Source organism: Carassius auratus, chromosome 26, assembly GCF_003368295.1.
Source record: "Carassius auratus strain Wakin chromosome 26, ASM336829v1, whole genome shotgun sequence".
NCBI lineage: Eukaryota > Metazoa > Chordata > Actinopteri > Cypriniformes > Cyprinidae > Carassius > Carassius auratus.
This window is the reverse complement of record NC_039268.1, coordinates 23156278-23181950: the sequence shown is the minus strand read 5'-3', so window position 1 is coordinate 23181950 and position 25673 is coordinate 23156278. Positions and strand designations below refer to the sequence as shown.

Below are 25673 nucleotides of genomic sequence, written 5' to 3'. Positions count from 1 at the left end.
AGCCTTTAGAGAAGAGTAGTATTGATTGCAACAAGGAAAGATGTTACAGTCTCACTCCATTATCAGACGCGTCTACAGTAAACAGAGTCATAAAGACCAAATGCATTTTTCACAGAAGCTTCAGTTTTAAGCACCGAGGGCGTCTGCATTCATATGGCATTATTCCTGCTTTACTCCGACTAGAAGGCTTCCATTAGAGAGACTGATGAAGGTTCGTCCTTCACATCTGAGGAGCAGCGCAGAGACGAGGCTGTGCTAAATAAATGAGTTCATTAGCGTCCGGTAACGCTCGGCTGCCTCCTGCCAAGCTTATTCACAACCTCTTTCTTCACACGCTGGCCGTGAACCTCTAAACGCACGACATGAAGACACTCCCTCCGCGAGCCGATGTCAAGGTCAGCGTGCGTTCGGGGAAACGAAGAGCTTTATTAGCATCTCATCGCATTTAACATGAGTGACATAAATGTGCAATGTCTTCCTAATGAAGGAAATGCAGACAAAAAAATTTGAAGCAATAAAAAGAGATGCAGAAAAACAAGTGACCTCAACAACGTGTTGGTATTTCAGGAGACAGACCTGGAAATTAATAACAACCTGAGGAATAAATTACTTGGGAAGAATTCGTTCCCTAATTTGCTCGTTTAGGTTTTTTTTTAAGGGCAATTAAGAAAAACTTTGGGGTTAAATAATTATGAGAGCAAGAGGGATTTTGAAAAGGCCACAGAGACAAAGAGTAATTACCAAATAATTAGTTACTGTAATTGGATTACTTTTTTGGATTACTTAAATATTTTCCGGCATTTAATTCGTGTTACTTCTGATTTAATTGATGCAATACTGCAAAGACTATACGATAATTCTATGCAAAATGTATTTTTAATTTAACGTTATGTTTTTAATGCAGCCTTGACCCTTTATAAACTTTCTTATGTTTAAGAATAATTTATGTGATTTTATATTATTTATTCGAAAAAATTAAAGAGTAGTTCATGTCTAGATATACATGCATTGCTAGATATAAAACTTCTACTTTTTATAAAGAGTCATTTGTGATCTAATTTCACTGCTAAGAAAGTAATTAATAGCTCGTAATGAAATATTTTATTAGAGTAACTTAAACTGAAAACTGAAAATAATGCTACGGTGTATTTGTAGTCGGTGCGAATGTGTGCATTTTGTGCATCTTACACTCGATATCCAGGAACATGCTCTTCTGATGGCCCCCGATCCTGCTGAGGGCTTCACAGTCGAATCGCCCCCAGTCTGAGAGTCGAACGCCGCTGATGGTCAGCATGGACTTTCCGTGACGCCCGCGCACTTCCACACGGCCGTCCTGACTCTACGAAAACACAAACACATCAGTGAAACAAACCCGTTATTTTTTTTTATTTTTTATTTTTTTGGTCTATATAATTTGCATTGATTTTTATTTTGGTTATAGTTTACGTTATTTTATTTAAGCATGTTCCAGGTGTTTGCTACAGCATTTCTATATGGTTATTATAGAGTGCTACATAGTTGCCAGGATGTTACTATGTGGTAGCTAGTGTTCTGCTGGATCATATGTTACTAATGTGTTCTGAATAGTTGCTAGGGTGTTGCTTTGCAGTTGCTAAGAAGTTATAAGAGGGTTTTCGAGTGCTGCCATTAAGTTTTGAAGATGTTAAAAATGGCTATTTGCTATAAGGTGTAAAAATACACAATTTACACGAACACACAACCAGCGTTGAATAGAATCTCACACAAAAATCCTTGCATAAAAAAACAACAACATCATAAATAAATACAAACAAATAAATACATTAAAAACAAACACAGTTTTAGTTATTTTAGTACAGCGGGACAAATTTATGAAAACGAGAAATGTTGCCTTGGCAATTAGATGAAAAAAGTTTGCTTTTATTTCAAATAGCAAATACATTTTTATGTTTTTTTTTTTTTAGTTAACTACACTAGCCCAGAATCATATTAGCAATCCAAGGAAAACAGCAAACTGAGTTTGCGTTAATCAGGTAATGCATCGGTACACAAGAGCAAACGAGCTACGATGAATATAAATGCAGCACTTTCCGACTGTAATGTGGTCACACGGCCGTCCTGACTCTACGAAAACACAAACACATCAGTGAAACAAACCCGTTATTTTTTATTTTTTTAATTTTTTGGTCTATATAATTTGCATTGATTTTTATTCTGGTTATAGTTTACGTTAGGGGTGCTCCGATCACGATCGGCCGATCGTTAATGCGCATTTCGTCAGTAAAGCCGGTTTTCTAATCAGTGGTTAATTCCATCAGGTGCGTGATTTCACATAGAGCAGCTGTTACTACACAGAGCCGTTGTTAACTGAGAAGATGGGCCAATAAACGCTGAAAATTAACGTGATTTGCGCATCTTCTCTATTAACAACGGCGCTGTGTAGTAACAGCTGCTCTATGTGAAATCACGCACCTGATGGAATTAACCGCTGATTAGAAAACCGGCTTTACTGAGGAGATACGCATAACGATCGGCCGATCGTGATCGGAGCACCTCTAGTTTACGTTATTTTATTTAAGCATGTTCCAGGTGTTTGCTACAGCATTTCTATATGGTTATTATAAGAGGGTTTTCGAGTGCTGCCATTACGTTTTTAAGATGTTAAAAGTGTTTTCTCGAGTGTTGCCACGCGGTTGTCCTAGATGTTTGCTAGAGCATATCTATATGGCTATTTGCTATAAGGCGTAAAAATACACAATTTACACGAACACACAACCAGCGTTGAATAGAATCTCACACAAAAATCCTTGCATAAAAAAACAACATCATCATAAATAAACAAACAAATAAATACATTAAAAACAAACACAGTTTTAGTTATTTTAGTACATCGGGATACATTTATGAAAACTAAAAATGTTGCCTTGGCAATTAGATGAAAAAAGTTAGCTTTTATTTCAAATAGCAAATTGTTTTTTTTATGGTTTTATCTTTAGTTAACTACACTAACCAAGAAAGAATCATATTAGCAATCCAAGGAAAACAGCAAACTGAGTTTGCGTTAATCAAGTAATGCATCAGTACACAAGAGCAAACGAGCTACGAGGAATATAAATGCAGCACTTTCCGACTGTAATGTGGTCACACTATCTGTGCTTGCGGTGAGATAGGGAACTTTGAATATAAAAGGATTAGATGGAGTCCATCCCCCAACGCCCACTTTAACGATCAGTGTTCTTCGCCTTCCCTGAAAAATCGATATGTGTCCACCTTCTGCTTGATGCCTTGCGGTCTAGAGTGCAGCACTAGCTTCATCGCCTGACAGTCCTGCAACAGCTGTGTGTTTTATTTGACAGGGGCCGTTATTGTAGGCTAGCAGATGACCCGCAGGCTTTCCTCCCTTCACACTAATGCATGAGGTTTATTTTTACACGGACAGCGAGAGCTGACGCACCTGTGCCTGGTGTTTCACGCCTGGAGAACATGACGCAAACACATGCACACGTGTAAACACACAAAAACAGGTTTACTGAAGAAAATATGACTGGAGTTTGACTGTGTTACGAATGTGTTTCATTGTGTTGCTATGTGGTCCTTTGTAGATGTTGGTTATGGAAAATCTATATGGTAACTAAAATGTTATAAGTGATTGTAAGAGAATGTTGGTATGTGGTTGCTAGGGTTTTGTAAGTATTTTTATAGTGTGTTGTTCTGCAGCTGTTAGGGTGTTCTGCCAGGGGGTGGTTACTAAGGTGAATAGTTACTAGGCTGTTGTTAGGTGGTTGTCAGGGTGTTTTTGAAGTGTCTGCAAAGGGTCATCTATATGGTTACTAAGTTGTTCTGGATACTAGCTAAGGTTTTGTTAGGTGGTTGCTAGGGTGTTCTAGGTGTCTGCAAGAGGATTTATGTATGTATGTGTGTGTGTGTTGCTAGGGTGTTATGAGTGTTTTTATAGTGTGTTGCTAATGGTTGCTAGGGTGATGTACGTGCCTGCAAGGGAATTTGTTGAAATATGTTATATATATGGATTTTTTACTTATTATATTTTATATGGTTATTAAGGTGCCTTAAGGTGGTTGCTAGGGTGTTGTGGGTCGTTGTTAGGTATTTTTTATAGTGTGTTGCTAAACGGTTTGCCATGTTAAGGTGTTCTGCACAGTTACTATGTTTTGTGTCTAGAGTGTTATGAGTGTGTTTTTCATTATGTGTTGCTATGCTGTATCTAGGGTGTTTTCTAGGGCATATCTATTCAATTACTAAGGGTTTCTGAGTAGTTGCAAGGATTTTGTTAAGTGGTTACTAGGGGTGCTCTAGATGTCTGTAAGAGGATATATATATTGTTGATGGGGTGTAACAAGTGGTTTTTATAGTGTGTTGCTAAGCAGTTGCTAGGTTCTTTAAGGAGTTTCCCAGAAAATATAAAATATATGCGGTTGGTAGAGTGTTCTACAGTAGGTGTCTGCAAGGGCATCTTGTTATGGTTATTAAAGTGTTCTGAGTAATTGCTAGGGTCTTGCTATGTGGTTTTTACTGTTCTCCATGTTTGCTAGAGTAAAGTGTATGGTTGCTAAGGTGTGAGTTTTGATACACTGCTCTGCAGTTGCTACAGTAGGTATGAGGTATAAGCACTACTGCTAGTAATGACTGAATTAGTAAACAATATAGCATGTATTTTTTTTACTAAAAACACATACACACTAACACGCAACCAACCGGGCGTGTGAACTCAAACACATGAATATAAACTACAGAATCTCTCACAAACATCCCTGCATAAAAATGACAATGCAACGTGAAAAACCACCTTTCTGACTGAATGTATGTAATAAAAAACTAATAAAATCAGCTGCCAGAATCATATTTCTCATTCTGTGGTGTTATGACCTCCAAATACAAATTATATCAGAGAGCTGGCCTGTAAGCAGATACTAGAAACTGATCAGTGAGTAAAAAACGCATACACACACGGTCTTTCTGTTTGTATGTGCGCGTCTGACACCATCTCGCCTTGGGCAGACGCTTGCTGAGTGTTTGATATGCAACTGAGATCTCTGTGAGACGACACAAGCACAGCATACTGAGAGAGAAAATGGACAGACAGACAGACAGACAGAGGGACAGAGGGAAAGACAGACAGACGGACAGACAGACGGAAAAACAGACAGAGAGACAGACGGACAGACAGACGGAAAAACAGACAGAGAGACAGACGGACAGAGGGAAAGACAGACAGACAGACAGACAGACAGACAGACAGAGGGAAAGACGGAAAGACAGACAGACAGAAAGACAGACAGAGGGAAAGATGGAAAGACGGAAAGACAGACAGACAGACAGACAGACAGACGGACAGATAGACGGATGGACAGACAGGCAAAGGGACAGACAGACAGACAGACAGAGGGAAAGACGGAAAGACAGACAGACAGACAGACAGACAGAAAAACAGATATATGGACAGACAGACGGACAGACGGACAGTCCGACGGACAGACAGAAAGATGGACAGGGAGACAGACAGAACGACAGACGGATGAACAGACAGACAGACAGAAGAACAGACAGACAGACAGATGGACGGACAGACAGACGGATGGACAGAAGGACAGACAGATGAACAGACAGACAGACAGATGAACAGACAGACAGACAGATGGACCAACAGACAGACAGACAGACAGACAGATGGATGGACGGATGGACAGACAGACAGAAGAGCAGACAGATGGACAGACAGACAGACGGACAGACAGACAGATGGACCAACAGACGGACAGACAGACAGAGTGACAGACGGACAGACAGTTGAACAGACACACAGACAGACAGACAGACAGACAGACGAACAGACAGACAGACGGACAGATGAACAGACAGACAGACAGACGGAATGACGAACAGACAGATGGACAGACAGACAGATGGCCGAACAGACAGACAGACAGACAGACAGACGAACAGACAGACAGACGGACAGATGGACGAACAGACAGATGGACAGACAGACAGATGGCCGAACAGACAGACAGATGGATAGATAGACAGACAGACGGATAGATAGACAGACAGATGGATAGATAGATAGACTGTAGATAGATAGAGTGAGTGAGACAGACAGACAGACAGGCAGACAAATGGATAGATGGATAGACAGACGGACAGACAGACAGACAGACAGACAGACAGACAGGCAGACAGATAGATAGACAGACAGACAGAATCCTGTTGTACTCCTGCTGTACAGTGTGTGTTCATCATCAGCTGCTGCAGGATGCTGTTCTGCTGGAGGGAAACGAGTGGAAACAGGAGGCGTGGCCGACACAGACGACTGAACACCAGTGATTATCTACACTACACTGAACAGGACTTTGAGTAGCTGTCATGTACCCAAGTCCTGTAATGATGAAATCATTAGTAATGCTGCCTATGCTAATGATTATGAAACAGGAAGAGCTACACGATCACTGTACTGCATCAATACTGCAGGTGAGATTTTTAAGGCATAGTTCACCCAAAAGTGAACAGTTGCTGTTAGTTTACTCTCCCTCAGGCCATCCAAGATTTAGGTGACAGTAGAACAATAAGGAAGATTTTTAACCGTTTATCTGAGGCTCTGGATTACAATAATGTTGTCAATAATATCCCTTTAAAAGGCTAGTTCAGCTAAAAACAATAACTCTGTCATTATTTACTCACTCTAATGTTGTTTCAAACCTGAGTGAATCATGAGAGATCTTCAGTTTGGGTTGAGTTGCATCACATCTGTGTGTATTCACCTTATCTTTATCTGTGAACGTCTGTCCATCACTGGCTCTCCTCCATGAGATCTCGGGCAGCGGTTCTCCCTCCGCTGTACAGGAGATCATAGCCGCGCTTCCCTCCACAGCCGTCACGTTCCTCAGCTGAGTGATGTGCGGCTGGACTGAACAGACAGACAGACAGAAGAGCGAACAGCTTTGAGTCACTGGAGACGTTTCTGTGAGTTTATTTTAGAGTAATTGCTTTCCATTATATATATATATATATATGCGATAAACGGCATGAAAAAAATACAATTAAATTTGACGCAAAATGCAATATTCACAGAGTTATTAGGTCATGTTTTCTCCCTTTTTCCCAAACCGTGACAAACGCCCGTCCCCCTTTTTTGCAAAATGCAATATATCCTCTCAACCATGCATGTGGATTTCCTCATCTACTTTGTATTTTGTGATCAACATACAACGGCTGCACGATAAACTTCATGTGAATGTTATCCGCATCTCGTCACTTAAGCCGGTTCTGTGATCACGTGCTCTCAGATGGAAATTATTTAGATACATTTAACACACAGAGCCGTAGATCAGTGACAAGCTGCGCTATATTGTATTCATAAAATGAATCACATTTATTATGAACGCGATATTGCGTAGCTTGTCAGTGTTAATGTTTTCATTAATGCCATTTATGTTTTTGTTAATACAGCACATAGCACGAGTCAAATAAATTAATGTAACATAGAAAAGATGAATTTTGGAAGTTGATTGTCATTTAGGAATTACTGTGGTTTAATGTGATATTGTTCCTGTTCTTGTTCAGGATGAAATTTATTTTATTGCTGTAATTAATTTAATGCATTAGCAAGATGACCCGCTGAATTAATTTCGGAAGCGATGACTGATGAATGTATTTTTAGACCAGTGCCTGTATATAAGTATTGATTATGCTATTATATAATTAGTATTGACCAAGTTCAGAGCCTGTCATATGTGGATCAACTTACTATGTAGTGTACTTTTAACAGTTTAAATCTGAAAAATAACTTTCAAATTTATGCAATGCATTTATTTCTGCATTTTGAGAAAAAAAAAAAAAAAAGATTGATTTAATGCATTTTGGGAAAATAATTATTTGTTTCTAAAGATGTATAATAAATCTTTGAAAATCAAAACCTGGATTTAAAATCTTAATGTATAGCAAGGTGAGCAATAAATTATACAAATTAAGTCACAAATAAGTTTTTTTTTTTTTTGCACAGTTAAGCATCACAATTAATTATATTTATTATTTATTTCACATCTCCTTTTTGTAGTTGAATGGTGCAATTCACCATGTCAGAAACAGAAAAGATTTACACCTTTGGTACTAGCGTGAATTTAGCTGTCTGTCTAGTGATTAAAAAATACAAATAAATTAAAAAAAGACTGCAGTAATGCAATTTTAATGTCAATTTTTTGCAAATAATGAGATTTGCAAAAAAACTGAACATAATTTCTTAAGATATTTGGTAGAGTTGTTCCGATTCCGATACTAGTATCGGAAATATCTCCGATACCACAACAAATTCTGGCATCGGCATCGGCGAGTACATGAACCCATATACCGATCCGATACCATTTTCTTAAAAAAGACCTAGTTATGACCGCAAGCTTTGCCTAACCGCTGCACGGTTCTTCTTCGCTGCTCAAAATGCATTGAAAACACAGGAAGTTGTGCTGTGTTGCCACAAGCAACCCCTGTTTAGAGCAGCGAAGAAGAAATGAAAACGCGTTAGCAGCCCTTATCTATATATGACTGGATCACTCATCACATTCTAAACTGCCAAAAGACAGTGAAGCCGCTACTATATTATAGATCAGTGGTTAGCAGTATGTCTCTGTAGTACCGGTAGTTACAGACTCTCGAGTATATTCAGTACCGGCAACTGCGTTCAGTCGCTTCCGTGTAAGTCAAAACGCAGGGCTCCAGACAGTAGCCGAATATATACTAGTGTCTGTGAATATTAAACTGCAAAATACTATTTAAATATTACTCCCGCAAAATCTACATCTCTGTGGGTGACTGGCACAGATGCGCGAGAGCTCGCTGTTTTGTAGTCTCTGCTGTGTGTCATGAGGACACGAACGCATAAACCGTCACTTCATGAGAATTTACCGTTTCATTTGAGAATACTGTCATATCATAAACACAGACACTCAAAGATCTTCATGGCAGCCCATTAAAATAAATGTTTGGTTTACATGAGTAAATTGACAATATATAAAGCTACTGTTGTAGCCTACAGTTATAATAATACATCTCTATAATAATAATAATTATGCCTAGATGGTTGCTTGTTTTTTACTTGTTTTTTACTTGTTAGAGATTATCTGATTAATAGATCTTTTTTTATATTCCTAGACTTATTTGTTGCAGTTTTTTTATACAGTTATATTGTAAAACTTAAATACCTTTTTTAGTTTGCGGTGTTAGATTTTTGGCTGCATTTGAAGTTCTTTTTTGCATAAGAAAATAAATAATACTGTCAAATTCATGTTAGATAATAAAAATACTGTAATAAATACAGTAGTTCACCATGTATTTGTTCATGTTTTATTGAGGGATCTGTCTGAAGCACACCATAAAAAAATTCTAGCAATTTACACAGGGCTAGTAGTATATACAGCTGTATATACAGATATACACCCAGGTATCGGATCAGTACTCGGTATCGGTCGATACCCTGAGCCCAGGTATCGGAATCGGTATCGGGAAGAGAAAAAGGGTATCGGAACATCTCTAATATTTGGAGGTACTTAATGATTAGTAATAACATATTTTTGCATAATAATAATAATTTTCTTTAAGAAATAATATGTTTTTATATAAAATTTAAATAATAGTTTAAATATTATATAACGTATTATAGGCACCCCCCCCCCTCCCCATTTTATTAATAAAACCTTCTTTATACAAAATCTTTTTTTTTTTTTATATAAAAACCTTTATTTTCATTATGCAAACATTTTTCTTCCAATATATAATGAAAAACAACTTTCTTTAAGCATTTCATTTTTCTTTCATAATAATAAAAAAATAAAAAAACAATTGTTCTCCTCGATTTTTACTAATAATAAAAATGTAAAAAAACTTTGTTTACTTTATGCAAACCTCCCATCCCCCCCAAATATCTTCTTCCGCATGAACTCCCTTTAGTTGGTGAGTTTTAGAGGCACATGTTCACATCGGGAAGGTCTTGTTTAATGCTGAACTCATCAGTAAACCCTGTAAGAAGTCTGTGTGTGTCCCACAGATAAGCTGCTCTATGAATCTTTCTTGGTTTTGCTTTAAATGCCAGCAGAGTTGAGGGCAAACAAGTTTCATGCATAAGAGCCGTTTCTGCTCTCGCATGGAGCGCCGCTGAATAAATCCATGCTGGAGTGAATGAAAGCCAGCAGAAACAGCTCTTCACAGCATGGGCCTTTGAACAGCATCTGCAGAGATCAAGGAGTTATCTGTAGCAGGAGATGCATCAGAAACGCCCAGAGGCTGCGGAGAACGAAACATGCGTCTGCTACACACACACACACACACACACTCCGCTGGAGACGCACGAGCCGGGAAACACTCCAGGAAACATCAACGATGTATCGCTGTTCACACAGTGAAGATGGCACGTAAGAAACTCTGCAAAAGAGGATGCCAGAGTGTTGCTAATATGTTCTGGACGGGAAAACCACACACAACACCCTAGCAACTGCTAAATACACCCTAGCAACCAATTAGAACCACTGTGACATCATTCAAGAACATTATTTTGGTTAAAAATGGACAATGGTTGATGACACTTTAACGGTTGACAAGTTAAGCATTACAGTCAGTTTATAAACACTAATATTTGTATTAATTTGTGATTATATAATGTCATGAAAATAATTGTATTGAACATGATTAAATAATATTCAGTATAAATAAACAGTTTTTTTTATATAATGCTGTATATTAATCAGTGATGTTTATTTTGTGTGATTTGTGTGTATATACTACACTGAAATTTGAATGACTTTTTCTTGAATTAGGCTAAAATAATTGATTTAAAATTGATGTATTGTGCAAATGCAGTGGTTGTGTATTTTACACATTTTGACAGGAATTAAGTTGATATGAAAATATTAAAAAGAGCATATAAAAAGTTTTGGTATTTAATCATTTCAGTTGAAAAACAATAAAAGCAATTTTAACTAGCTTTAATCATGAATCAAAATAGACATTCAAAATTCAATGCAGTATATTCACAAGAAATAAAATATTATTAGAAATAAAAATATAAAAAACAAAACTATTATTGTTAATCGAAGTAAACAATAAACATTCACTAATTGAAATAAAATAAAATATAAATTAATTAACAGAAACATTGCAAGTAATTGGCAACTAGTTGAAATAAGTTGAAGTTGAAGTGTTACAATTACAAACTTAAAATGGTAAAATAATAATAAAAAATAAAAGTAAAAGTCAATACTAAATCAAAAATTAATTCAACCTAAATTGTTATATTTAAAAATAATAAATAAACACATATTATTATTTTTTATTATTATTAATTATATTATAACAATTTCTTCTTAATAATAATAATGCAATACAATTAATAATTATATATTTATAATTAAATATATACCAGCATATATAAACTGATAAACTGTCTATTTTTTTAACCTATATTAAAGTTTTAGTTTATATATTTTTATTTCCATCTGAGGATTCCTCAATTTAGCTGTGTTTTAATCAGGTTTTTGAGGGGTAAAGCACTAATATCTAGAAGTGCCTGACATCTTTATCCTCTTCAGCTGTTTGTGTTTTGTTATGTGGTTTTTGTTTCTCATCTCTCCTGTTAGTGAAACATCACGTGCTATACGTATCTCCGTACATTTTAAATCGACAGACAGGAGGTCCAATCAGAATAATCAGTTTGTAAATATGCACAGCAGCTTCACGAAAACAGAAATTGAATGTGGGTGCCATAAAGAACCTGCTGGAGTTTTTCATGATAATTGAACAGTCTTTCATTTTTCTGAAATGAAATTCGAGATAGCAGCACATTAACGTCCGAAGATGCATCGCTTCATTTTCTTCAAGAGAATCTGTGTGGAAAGCAACTAAATGGAAAAAGAAAAGAAGAATGGTCTGTACTGCCGTCACGAGGAAAGACGCTCTCTGAGATGCCACAACAAAACACCTTATAAAAATCAATCAACGTACAAATGCTTCCTCACCGAACACTTTGAGGAAGAGCTGGCTCTCGGAGCTCCCGGCCTTGTTGCTCGCGCGGCATGTGTACAGCCCACCGTCGCCCTGCCGGATGTTTTTGATGGTCAGCGTGCTTTTGCCCCCATCCAGTGTGTTAAGCACGTACTGCTCCGATGGCTCGATCACGTGATCCTTCCTGTGGACACAAACCATCAGATGAGATGAATGACTGCAGCTGGGAACACATCTGTCATTGAGTTAAGAATAAGAATCTCTTCCCAGTTCAATTAGTGTGTGTAAATTAATTTGGAAGAAGAAAGCTTATCTATCCATGAGGTAATTAATCAGCAAATTCTACATGATGACTCTTAATGGAAAAACAAGCATCTTATATTAAGATAAAGAGTAATTTTATGGTAACAACATACAGTAACTTAAAAACACATGTTGTATTTTAGCTTATTTGAAATAAAATGAATAAATATATATTACAAATATAAATATGCCCAATATAGTGTTTGTTGTGACCATGTGATTAAGACTAGAGATCTCTTCTACTCACCAAGGCTGAATTTATTTAATTAAAATACAGTATATTATAAAAAGAAAATCAATATTATTACAATTTAAAACAGCTGCTTTATATGTTAGAATGTATTTTATTCCTGTGATCGAAGCTGTAATTTCAGCAATATTACTCCAGTCTTCAGTGTCAAATTATCCTTCAGAAATAATTATAATATGCAGATTTGCTGCTCAAGAAACATTTCTGATGATAATCAATGTTTAAAAAAAAAAGTTGTGCTGCCCAATATTTTTCTGGAAACTGGGGAATCAATGAAATGAATACCTGTAAAGTGTGGAGTGCCACAAGGATCTGTCTTAGGCCCTCTGCAATTTTCATTATACATGTTGCCCCTTGGTAATATAAAACTATGGGATTAGTTACCATTGCTATGCTGATGATACTCAACTATATATTTTGTTTTCTGATGCAGAAAAAAAAATATATTTATGACCCCAAGATTGGACTATTGTAATGTACTGGTAGTTGGTTGTCATTCATCTTTAATAAACAAGCTACAGTTAGTCCAAAATGCAGCGGCTAGAGTCCTTACCAGGTCAAGAAAATATGATCATATTACGCCAGTTTTACAATCTCTACACTGGGGACCTATCAGTTACAGACTATTACTAGTTACTTATAAGGCACTAAATGGTCTAGCTCTGCCCACCTAACTAGTCTTCTATCACGCTATGCAATCCATCATTTAATGCATCCTTGCTGAATAAAATAATTAATTAAAATAACCCTGCTTGCTAATTAAACTAAGAGTTTCTGAGTTTAATCTACAAAAAGTGCAGAGACAAAAGAAGACTAACTATAGAAATGAAGATTCACATTGCTAACGATTCAATCACAACAACAAGATCACAATTAAGGGAAGTGAGCGCAGGTCTCTGTTCAGAGACACAATTAGCCACTGCACCATCAGGAAAAACAGAGGAACACGGACCCAATTAGAATTTAACAAGCTAACGAAGCAGTCGTAAAGTTCAGAGACTCGATGAAAACACATTGAGCAAAGAGTTCAGAGGAATGATATGCAGTGTTGAAAATGACAATTCTGTCATGATTTACTCATTTTTCAGTGAAAATGAAGAGAGCATCTGCTCAACACCTCCTTTTGTGTTGCACAGATGCAAATGTCATAAATCGACATGGAGGCAAGTAAATGATGACAAAATGTAATAAAATATGTCTTTTCGAAAACAAAACAGAGCGACAATCCATGCATTTATAAGAAAATGACTTTTTTTATTTATTGTGCATTAAATACAAAACAACTTGATTATAGCACAATTTATAGAAGCTTACTAATCAAATTAACAAATTAAACTAACTGTTAAATTAAACAGCATTTAAATATATAATTAATTTGCATCTACACAGTATCTTCAGCAAACTTATTCGACATGACTCATATAACACACTTTTACATCTCTGTTATTAATAACTGTAATTTTGAAGTTTGAGTGAACTAAAGAGAACTTTGTTCTGTAAAAATACGTCAGATTTAATGCACTTTAATTTCATCAATTTAGAAAACTATCGTGCCAATCATAAATCGGTGAAGACTAATTGTGCTGCAATTTGTGCTTGTAATAATCAGACTGATGGTTTCAGAAGTTATAACTAATTCCTACTAAAGAAAGACCTCTGGACCTTCTCGTTCACCCTGATTCAATCCCATCAGTGAAAAACACAAAAGTCTTTATTATGGCTGTCAATTTAACACAATAATTTGGCTCAGACCTGTCCGTCATCTTACGCTGATGCAGGATGAGTGAAGAAGCCTATTAGAATGCAGTTATATCAGCCTAAAATTCAAGATGTGAGGGCAAAAAATTCATTTTTTTTATTTATATCATATGATGTCATATAGCTAATCACAACAACAAAAAAGCTGCTTTTCGTCAATATCTGCACCACTGATTTTATACAAAATACATTTGTATTGTCAATATTGGCTGTCTTGCTCTATTTTGCTAATAAACAATTGATAAAACAGTTGTGCCTTTCTGAACGACATGAATGAATACATGCTTTTGAATCAACTGAGTGACACAGTGATTCATTGATTCAGTCACTGAACGAATCGGTTGAATGAATGATTCAATGACTCACTCATTAAGACAGGGATTTGTTGCCACCTACTGGTGGTTTTAGTTTAATATTTAGTCTATTTAATTTATTTTTTTAATATTGAGAGCTTTCCTTTCTTATAAATTAATATTTCAATATAACTTTTTTAAACGCCAATTAAAAATAATTTCTGAGAATTATTTATGTGATGCTGAATCTAAATATTTTCTTCATAAGCTATGTTTTGTAATGTTTATTCAGTGTTATGTTTATTCAAAATATGGTTGTGTTTATGTTTTAATGCACTTATTGACTAAACATTACTAAATAGAACCATGACTTATGACAAAATAAAATATTAAAACATGAGCAAAAACCAAAACCCAAAAACAGGCATGACAATGTAATTATATGTTTATATAAAGCTACGCTTTCTTTTTTTTTCTTCTCATTTTTCACATTCATTTAATTTTGGGGGTTATTTCTCAAAATTGTTTTATAACAATTTAATCGCTTGACAGCCCTAGACTTCATATCTCCAGACTGCAATGAGACTATATGGAAAATAACTTTTCACATTTTCACAAACATCCACTCTCAGACTTCCACAAAGATCTCCACAACAAAATGTTGAAATCTGCAATGCAACTTCTTCTTCCCTCCACGCAGGTCAGCCTGCAAACATTTCACCCAGACAAATTCAATGTCTCCCTCACACAATAGAAAGATCTCAGAGTTTGAACATTTCCGGCCCTCACCTCGGTTATCATGGAAGGCTTTGAACGTCTGATCAAAGCACATATCAGCTCTTCACGGCCCGACGCCACAGAGCCGTAACCATTTGCATACAGATAGAATAGATGAATCGAGGACACTGTGCCCTACATCCTAGCTGTGATGTCCAGCGCCCTACATAGTGCACTACACATCGCTGCATCTTCAGGGTTTGGACCAAGCAGCAACAGAGCGTCTCTGGACAAACATTAATATTACCCACCATTTCCAGGTCACCTGAGGGTCGGGGGAGCCAGACGTGATGCAGGTGAACGTCACTGACTCCTGGTAGTCGGCGGTGGCGTTGAAAGACTGCTGCGGCACTGACAGAACCGGAGGAACTGAAACGATACCACACACGCACATTTAACACTTGTTTCCAGGTCTCTCTCTAAACAGGTGAAGTCAGATGCATGTTTGAATTCAAACTCCGTCATACCATCTAATTTATTCCAATGCATATGTGACTATATACGTCTGAAAACGTGCACATGAGACAACAAAAGAAGTATGCAAGTGGCTCTTTACATTTTTTTTTTTGCACTTAATAAAAAGTGTTTAAATAAACAATATTTTTAGTATTTAATAAAATATAAATATATATCGTCATATCTAAAATAATATTTAAATACATAAATGTGTAAACGTGTACTAAAGTTAAAAGTGATAAAGTCAAAAGTGCTATAAACTAATTTTTAAATTATTACTGCAAAACATATATAAAAAAATACAAATTAAAAAATAAATTAATAAATATATATAATGTACACAGACACACATTTTTTTCACACATTATACATTATCTATCTTTCTATCTATAAGAAAAATAATAAATAATATATTAAATAATGTGGATTAATACTTAATATTTCTGAGAGATTTAGTAAAACAAAAAACAAGCTAAATATATAAATGTATACAAATATTACATATAATACAATTTAAGTACCAGTATTTCCTGGCAGGGAGACACAGAAACACAGAAATCAACGTAACATATTTAATACAAAAGCACAATCTTTCAATGCATTGCACTTTTGCGTTATTGAGCAATGAGAGTATGTTTCTGGTTTTCAGTTTTTTTTGAGGGGTAAACACTGAATTATTAATAAATCAATCAATCAGCTGTTGCTATTGTTGTTTTAAGCTCCAGTTCCTATTTAATTATTTATTTTTTTGACCAAATTATGTTTTTTTTTTATGTTCCTATACTTTGTCTCAGGGCTGTAATGAAAATGATTTAACCGTCAAACAGTATTTCAGCAAACCACGTCCCAGAATAACGTCCTTATTTCAAAACAACTTTGTGTGGTGACGAGCTCAATCCATCTGATACGAAGCTTTAAGAGAATCAAACAGCCCCTAAAATGTCTCTCCAGCACAATCATTAAACATTCGCCTCCTGTTAGGATTCAAAGAGGCTGAAATGACTCGGTTTTTTTGGTGATGTGTATCAGCGAAGGACGACGCAAATGAGACACCCTCTATCTCGCTGACATTTCCTTTAAAAGGATCGAGCAGATGCAGACAGAAGTTGGCGATTCGGTCCCTGTCTGTGTTCAAACCGCTCCTCTGATGATGAAAGTCTGGGTTAAGGGCACTGAAAGAGCATGCTAGCACACGTCTGCATGCTAATAATCGACGTAAATGCATCAATGCACAGAGATGTACAGGACAGATAGAAGAAACACAGAAGGGCAAACAAAGACCAGGCGCTTCTCAAGTCATCGCTCAGTAATGTGAAGGACTTGAATGACCATTAAAGTCTCTATTAATGAGCTGATGAGTTTAAATCAGGTTCATTTTGTTCCTAATGTGATTCTTATACATATTATATGCATGCACATTTTTAAGGGAAATTTAACCGTCTTTTTGGTAACTTCATGACTTAACTGACCATGCACATATTTAATTCGCGCTTTAATATGCAAATAATTCATTTACTTTTTGAAAGCAATGAATTTGAAGTTAAACAGACATTGTTCATTTAAAATTTAGATGCACTTACTAAATGTCCAAATCTTTGACTTTTTTTAAATGGGAATTGCACATGAGATATATGTGTTTTTTTGTGTTTTGCTGGTTAAGATGTTTGTGCTGGTAAAGTCCCAGTTGACCAATATAAACCAGCTTGAAGAGACGAGTTCAGACTAAAATGCTAGTCTTATCACATTCAAACTAAAATGAAAAACATGCAGTTTATCAACTCAGCATCTTTGCACTCAATTTTCTGCTGACTAGACTTGTGACTAAATGTTTCAATTAACATAAGCTTCAAGCTTCTGTGACTCACAAGCAAACGGCGACCTTATCTTCACTAACGCTTCACGAAACGCCGACCGTCTTTTCAACGCATTCATTTACCGTGTTCTGCAGAATGAGCCGTCGTCAGGATTTGATAGCGCCGAGCTCTGCCTGAACGGACACAATAGTATTTGCACAACTCATACTTCTTTAAACTGATGTAATAACATGCATAGACTAATAAAAGTGCATTGCATTCAATTTAGCATCACCACTTATAGCTTTCAGGAAGATCCAATAAGCTTGCTCAATGAGGCACGTCCTATTATCCCCAAGACATGGCAAGTGCCGTCTGCCTCGGAACAGAACAACCTGCTGCTTAAATCACTTAGTGAGGACTGACTAGCAAGCGATGATGCCTGGGTCTCGTGTCCAAGACTGGAGATGGCATCCAGAATTTTCCCCTAGATTTATTCCCAGCCTTGGCTGAGCTGCCGCGGATCATAACGGTGTGTTGGAACGCCATCCGCTGCTGTAATGAAACGCCTCGTTCTGCTTTGACCTTCCTTCTTGAGTTAACACGGTCATGTTGCATATGTGCGCCATCTGTTTGAGGCTCGTTTGGATCACTGTTCTTCTAGTAAGGACACAGATTCTAGAGGCCTTCTGAGAGAATTATGATTGGCAATTGAGTTATTCAAGTGATGTGCTTTGTTTGACAACAGGATTTACAGATACAGCTCCTCAGATGGGTTTTTGAATTCATTTAAATTCATTTAAACTAAATTCATTTACAGCACCAGCAACTGATAAAAAAAAAAAAAAAATAAATAGCCTGTGTGGTAAATAAAAATGTTAAAAAACAAAATTTAAGAATAGTTAAACAAAAGGTTAAATAAAAAATACATAAAAAATTGGAAAGAAATGTGATTTAAAAAGAGTAAAAAAACTTTTTACATTTTTAAAATGTAGTAAAAACTTTTTTTAAATGGTTACATTTTAAAATAGTAAAAAATAAATAAATTTTAATTAAAAAAGTTACATTTAAATGTAAAAACAATTACAATTAAAATTAGTAAAAATGTAAAATGATCTAAATGTTCAACTGAAAATTGTAAAAAAATAAATAAATAAACATATATATATATATATATATATATATATATATATATATATATATATATATATATATAATGCTAGATAAATGGATGGATGGATGGATGGATGGATGGATGGATGGATGGATGGATGGATGGATGGATGGATGGATGGCTGGTTGGATGGATGGTGGATGGTTGTTGGATGATGGATGGATGATTGGATGATTGGATGGATGGATGGATGGATGGATGGTTGGATGGATGGCTGGTTGGATGGATGGTGGATGGTTGTTGGATGATGGATGGATGGATGGATGGATGATTGGATGGATGGATGGATGGCTGGTTGGATGGATGGTGGATGGATGGTTGGATGATGGATGGATGGATGGATGGATGATTGGATGGGTGGATGGTTGGATGGATGATTGGATGGATGGATGGATGGATGGTTGGATGGATGATTGGATGGATGGATGGATGGATGGTTGGTTGGATGGATGATTGGATGGATGGATGGTGGATGTATGGTAGGATGATGGATGGATGGATGGATGGATGGATGGATGGATGGATGGATGGATGGATGGATGGATGGAAGGATGGCTGGTTTGATGGATGGTTGGATGGAAGGGTGGATGGATCCCATGGATACCATGAGAAAACTCATCTTATTCTTTCAGTGTTTTGATATTTAATCTCATTGTTATGAAGTGAGTTGGTAAAGGGCTGGCTGGTCAGTGGGTGACAGTGGAGTGCTGTACACTTTCAGAGATCAATGAGGAAGTGTGTGAAGAACAGCTCTCACCGTTGACCAGCACCACGATGTCCCTGAAGTCGATTTCTCCTCGGGCCTCCACACGCGCCTCACAGCGGTACACTCCCTCGTCATCTTTACTCACTCGCAGGATCTGCAGGTTGTTGCTGGGAAGCACCTGAAGTCTGCCTTCAGGAAGACACACAAACACAGACATCACAGCAGTGTGAGACTGTGCTTTGCTATTCTACAGTTGCTAGGGAGTTCCAAATTGCTATTCCGTAACTAGGATATTCCGAGTGTTCTGCAGTTGCTACAGAAGGTGTTCCGAGCGTTCGGAGTGGTTTGAGTGCTGTTGCTAGGCTGTTCTATATTCTGAGACAGACTGAGAGGCAGATAAATACCTACATGACACAAACTGCACAGTTTAATCAAGCAAGTAATGTTACAAATGCAGTGCCCCAAAGATGCAATGTAACGCTGTAATAGTGACACTGATATTTGCTTTATCAAATGTCAGCAGTAACAAATGGATTTGTGTCCTTGCCAAGGAACATTTCAGACGGCGCAGTCCTGGACTCTTTGGATTGATCACTAAACTAAACCACCAGGAAGAGGTTTCTAAGTCATTGTGTTACATTTAAAGCATTTGACAGAAATATAGTCTTGTGTGCTGTGAGAAAGAAGAAAGATGAGGGTTTAATCAACAGACTCCTTTTCCATCTGTGCGCAATAATAGGAAAATATCACCATCAATCCTCAAAACTACTTCTGCTTTCATTTCAAGGACATTCGCTAAATGAAACACCTTTCAGATTACCGCCTTTCTTTGGCTTTTGCCGTCCCTCGCTGATAAACACACACCTTTTCTCCTCTCGTTCAGGAAAGATATTTATAACCGACTCCTTAATTAGAATAGAAATAATCAAAATCTCCATCTTTTAATCTCTCAGGCTGGAAAGTGCAGATAGCTTGTCAAATTTCTGCCTTTGAATTCTAATTAATGGTTTGACAGAAGTTTTTATTCCCTCAGCAGAGAACTTTAATGAATTTAGACACTTAATGTGGTTTAATTCAAACCGCATAAAAAAAAAAAAAAAAAATATATATATATATATATATATATATATATATATATATATATATATATATATATATATATGGGGTCAAAAGTCCCCTGCTGCTGAGGTTAAAAGCACAATAATTAACATGTCTAACATATTTAATTTACATAAATAGCTGGATGACTTTTCCATTTACTGATAATACATGGTTAGATGCTAATATGATAATACATGCTTGGAGATAATCATCATATTTATAATCAAACTATCATATTTAAAAATCTGATAATAATCATATAATGTATTTATCATGTCAAGTAATAAAATTTAATAATTTTTTATATATATATTTTAAATCATGAAATATATTAAATTACGTTACACACTATTTTACAATATTTTACAATATTTTCTCTCTTTTGTTATACATATTTTTTGCTTCTGAATTTTTTTAATAAATGGAAGCAAGTTATAAAATCCAATTCTGATGGGGAAAAAATAATATTTTCTTACAAAAGCAAGTTTGTATCTCACAATTATGATTTTATAACTAATTGTGCATTACAAAATCAGAGTTGTGAGATAAAAAGTCAGAATTGTCTTATTTATTTATTTATTTTTTATTCAGTGGCGGGCACACGCTTCCATAAAAATGTACATATTTTAAATGACAATATATTTATTGAACAACAATAAAATATTTTATTTATCAAAATAAGTAGAAAATAGCAAATTTTGCCTAATCTTTATTGTAATTTACTAATGCAAAAATCACAAGAGATGAGCTGAAATACAATATCAAGACTGCAATTACAAAATATCAATAATTAAAAACAAAACGGCATCAAAAAATATCACAAATAATTAAATTAAATTAAAATTCCACTTCAACTGAAAAAAGTAAGGTTTGTGTCCTATTATTAATATTTTTTATAATATATATATAAAATATATATATATATATATATTTTTTTTTTTTTTTTTTTTTTTTTTACATGTATCACAGTAACCATACAGCAATGGAAAGATTATTTATTCAGCTTTCAGATGATGCATAAGTCAAAATTCTGACAAACTGACCCTAATGACTGGTGTTGTGGTCCAGGAACATATACGAGTGTGTATATGAATAGTGAGTGTTCTTACTGTTGGGTTCAGACGTGATTTCTCGGTTCTTGTAGAACCAGGACACAGCTGGCACCGGGGAACTGATGACATCACAGACGACCTCTGCGTCCTCGCTCTTACGAAACTCCTGCGGCGTCTTCACCTCGAGGAACGTCAGCTTCTCTGAGAGCAAACACACACAGCGTCATCAAGAGATCATCAGAGATCTCAGTCAGGGCTATTCGAGTTCTTGTATGTGTGTGTGTGTGTGTGTGTGTGTGTGTGTGTGAGTACAAGTAGACAAACTTAAATTTTTGAGTGAACTAACCTTTTAACTAAAACAACAACAACAAACACTTTACACTTTAACTACATCAGTTAAAATGATGGTAATTACTTCTGCTGCATTTAATCATCTTTGTTAATGTTAATCATCTGATTTTAAAATCAAGTTGTATCCGTTCATATTATTGAACTAAATAACATGAACTAACAAAGAACTAAAATACAAAAATAATAAAAACTGTTAAAATATAACAGTATCTAAATACTAAAATAAGACATCTCCATATGAACTGAAATAGTTTTGATTAAATTTGAACTTTGCTATGCTATTTTAACACTCCATACTCTTATTGATGTATTTATGTTTACACTTTCTTTCAGTATTTTACTGTAGACATTCTGCTGACTATAAGTAACTTTGTAACTAACTTAACCCACTCTCATTAGAAAATTAATAGACTGTAAGGTTACAGTTCGGGTCAGTAGATAAAGTATTTACTTACAGTACTTACATACTATCAGTATAGTCAAAAAATGGCTAGTCAAAATGATTATTTTTCTCCCTTGACTTGTCATGGCACTTGCATACTGTTGTTGTTGTTCTCTTGTTGGTCTGATTCCTTCTATTGTTCTCATTTGTAAGTCGCTTTGGATAAAAGCGTCTGCTAAATGATTAAATGTAAATGTAAATATAATATTATAAATATATATTAATAATAAAAATAATCAGCACAAAAAAAATAAAAATAAAAAACTATTTTTAGGTAAATTGTCATTTTCCATGTGAATGCATTTGAAAAGATTGATTGAATTGATAAACTTTTATGAATTAGTTTGATTACATTTGTAAATCATACAATCGCAGAATAGAGAACAAATACAATATGCGAATAAAACCAAATAGAATTTCTACTGCTACAAATAAAAAATAACAATGAAGGGAATTTTTTTTTAAGTTAAAGTTCCAGAGAGCTACTTTTTGCAATAATTCCACAATGTGCAAAATGCATATGACTTTCAGCGAGCTGATAACTACTGCTGTGCACTCTTGAATGAAATCTTAAGTGAAAATATGACTATTCTGATGTTATGTAACCTCACAGCTCTTGACTGATTGTGCTCTATTTCAGATGAAAAGGTGCTTTGAAGAAGAGCTGCGTACAAGGACGGTGTGAGACTTTGTTTCTGCCGGATCTGAATTATCAGTGTCAATGTGACAAGCCGCTAATTTGCATCAATATTAATGAAATCTACATAAAAGTCTCTTGTTGTAAGGATAAGACGCTCAACTCATGGACCACAGTACTCATGGAAGACTTGAGCATCATGACACATTCATCGTTTTAGAGACTCTTATCATTATTACACCAAGTGAAAAACACTCAGAGGTCCTCAAGGAAAGTGTCCAGACTCACGGTAAATCTCCAGCACCACCGTGGCCTCCTGGCTTTGTCCCTTGGCGTCCACAGCCTGGCATCTGTAGATCCCAGCGTCCTCGATGATGGCGTTGTAGATGGTCAGCCTGGACCGCACGCCCTCCGTATGCACCACGACTCTCTGATTCGAGATGATGCGCTCGCCTTGAGGACTGAACCAGTTTATGCTCACCGGATCGCCAATGGCTGAAACAAATCAACATACAGGCATTTAAAACCTACATGCATAGTCAATTCTTGCATGAAAAATCTCATGCATCTGAGCGAACGTCTCATTTGCGATCTGGTTTACGCTGTAATTTGCTGCAGCTCTTTAGCTCTTAGCACCAGATGCAGACTCCAGGTGCTCCGCTCTGTAAAGCTGCTCGGCTGAAGGTCATAAAGCAGCCGTGTGGGAGTCTGTTTTTCTGCCCCTCTGCAATCAGAAAGGGCTTGAACTCTCTAACCTCTCCATGAGAGCGCTGGAGCCCAGGGACGGGTTACAGAGTAAAAAAGATGAGGAAAGAGAGTCGAGGAAACATTGCATGGACAAAACAGCGGAGCTTCAATCTGCTGGATTAACCGAGGTGATGTTTTTCCATTGGCTTCCATGATGCAACACCAGAAGTCACCATTCGTGATTTTTGCATGTTCTTTTTAAAATAATTTTGATTGGGTTTTAAGTGACCGAAAAGAGTGCAAAACGTACTTTACATAAGAAATGTTTCTTGAGCATCAAATCGGCATATTTTCATGATTTCTGAAGATCATGTGACACTGAAGACTGGAGGAATGATGTTGAAAATACAGCTGTGCATGACATAAATAAATTACATTTCAACAGATATTCACATAGAAAACAGTTGTTTTAAATTATAATAATATTTTACAATTTTACTGTATTTTTGATCAAATAAATGCAGACCTGATGAGCAGAAGAGACGTAGGGTACAGTATTTACTTTTAAGGCACAATGCAAAAGTTAGTCCATGTTCATCTGAAACATTCAGATCCTGTTGTGATGATTATTGAGATATACACGTACGTTTGAAAACCACAAACATGTGATTAAGTCTGTTCATACGTCAGCAGGTGTCGTTCTTACCTGTGCATGTGAAGAATTTCGACTCTCCGACACTCAGTTCCACTTTATTCAGTGATATTGACACCTGAAGCACCGCTGTGACAGAACGAGAGAAACAGAGATATTCATCATAATCGAGCGCTTTAAACATTACAGATCGTTGTCCAAATTCATCAGTATCTTTAAAGTCTGAACGTAGGATGCAACGTAACGTTAAATGCAGCTTCAGATATTTCTGGTGAGAAGACGAGGTCAGTAATCTCACATTGGTCTCCTCTTGAGAACCAGATGTCAACCGCGTCTCCAGCTGAGCTCAGATTTACACACAACATGAGCTGCTCCACATTCATTTCACAGCTCCGCATGACAGAAAGAGTCTCATGTGCTATTTTTACTCTACACAAACATCTGAGACAAACATTTTGTGTATTAAATGCAATTTGCTATCATTTCGGAAATACAAAAAATACAAATAAAAATGCATAACACAACTGCATGATTTGCTGAATTAAACCCAGTGCTGGTTTTGTTTGCTAAAAAGTTTTCACGTAACAGAAGATAAAACACCACAAACACAGCACTCCTGTCTGAATCTGAACCGACGATTTGTTCAACTCTCAGCCCATTTACACATGCATGAACGATTCTAAGATATTATATATTTTATACCTAACTTTATTCTGATTGCATCCAGACAGACAAAAAGAGCTTATTTAGGTGAAGTGTAAACTGAATTAAATTGAGTGTTTGTCATTGAAACATAAACTTCTGACATCTTCTTTATTTGAATTGTTATAACATATATACACACAGTACAGACCAAAAGTTTGGAAACATTACTATTTTTAATGTTTTTCAAAGAAGTTTCTCGTGTTCACCAAGCCTGCATTTATTTGATCAAAAATACAGAAACAAATGTAATATTGTGATATATTATTACAATTTAAAATAATTGTTTTTAAATTTATTATGCTTTAAATTATCATTTATTTCTGTGATGCAAAGCTGAATTCTTCGGATCATTATCACATGATCCTTTAGAAATTATTCTAATAATATGATTTATTATCAAAGTTGGAAACAGTTCTGCTGCTTAATATTTTTTTTCAGAACATGTGATGCTTTTTTAGGATACTTTGATGATTAAAAAAAGAAGCTATGTTTCTAATATATAAATATTTTGTAATAACAATATACACTACTGGTCAGTAATTTGGAGTCAGTAATTT

The 25673-nt window shown here is 35.8% G+C and overlaps 1 protein-coding gene across 4 annotated transcripts in view; it reads right to left on the bottom strand.

Annotated features, from left to right (window-relative positions):
* Positions 1-25673, bottom strand: part of ncam2 (neural cell adhesion molecule 2) — a 166357-nt gene that overhangs the window by 22713 nt on the left and 117971 nt on the right. For 2 of the 4 annotated variants that reach the window (XM_026204831.1, XM_026204833.1), the window contains exons 1-8: positions 24466-24847; positions 23361-23567; positions 21700-21843; positions 19541-19678; positions 15612-15729; positions 11994-12163; positions 6756-6901; positions 1189-1339 (exon numbers count right to left, since the gene is read on the bottom strand). In XM_026204831.1, the coding sequence (XP_026060616.1) occupies positions 1189-1339; positions 6756-6901; positions 11994-12163; positions 15612-15729; positions 19541-19678; positions 21700-21843; positions 23361-23567; positions 24466-24595 (1204 nt within the window). In that variant the 5' untranslated portion in view covers positions 24596-24847. Of the gene's footprint in view, positions 1-1188; positions 1340-6755; positions 6902-11993; positions 12164-15611; positions 15730-19540; positions 19679-21699; positions 21844-23360; positions 23568-24465; positions 24851-25673 lie in introns of those variants that run through there. The other 2 variants (XM_026204832.1, XM_026204834.1) reach the window with 2 other exon arrangements.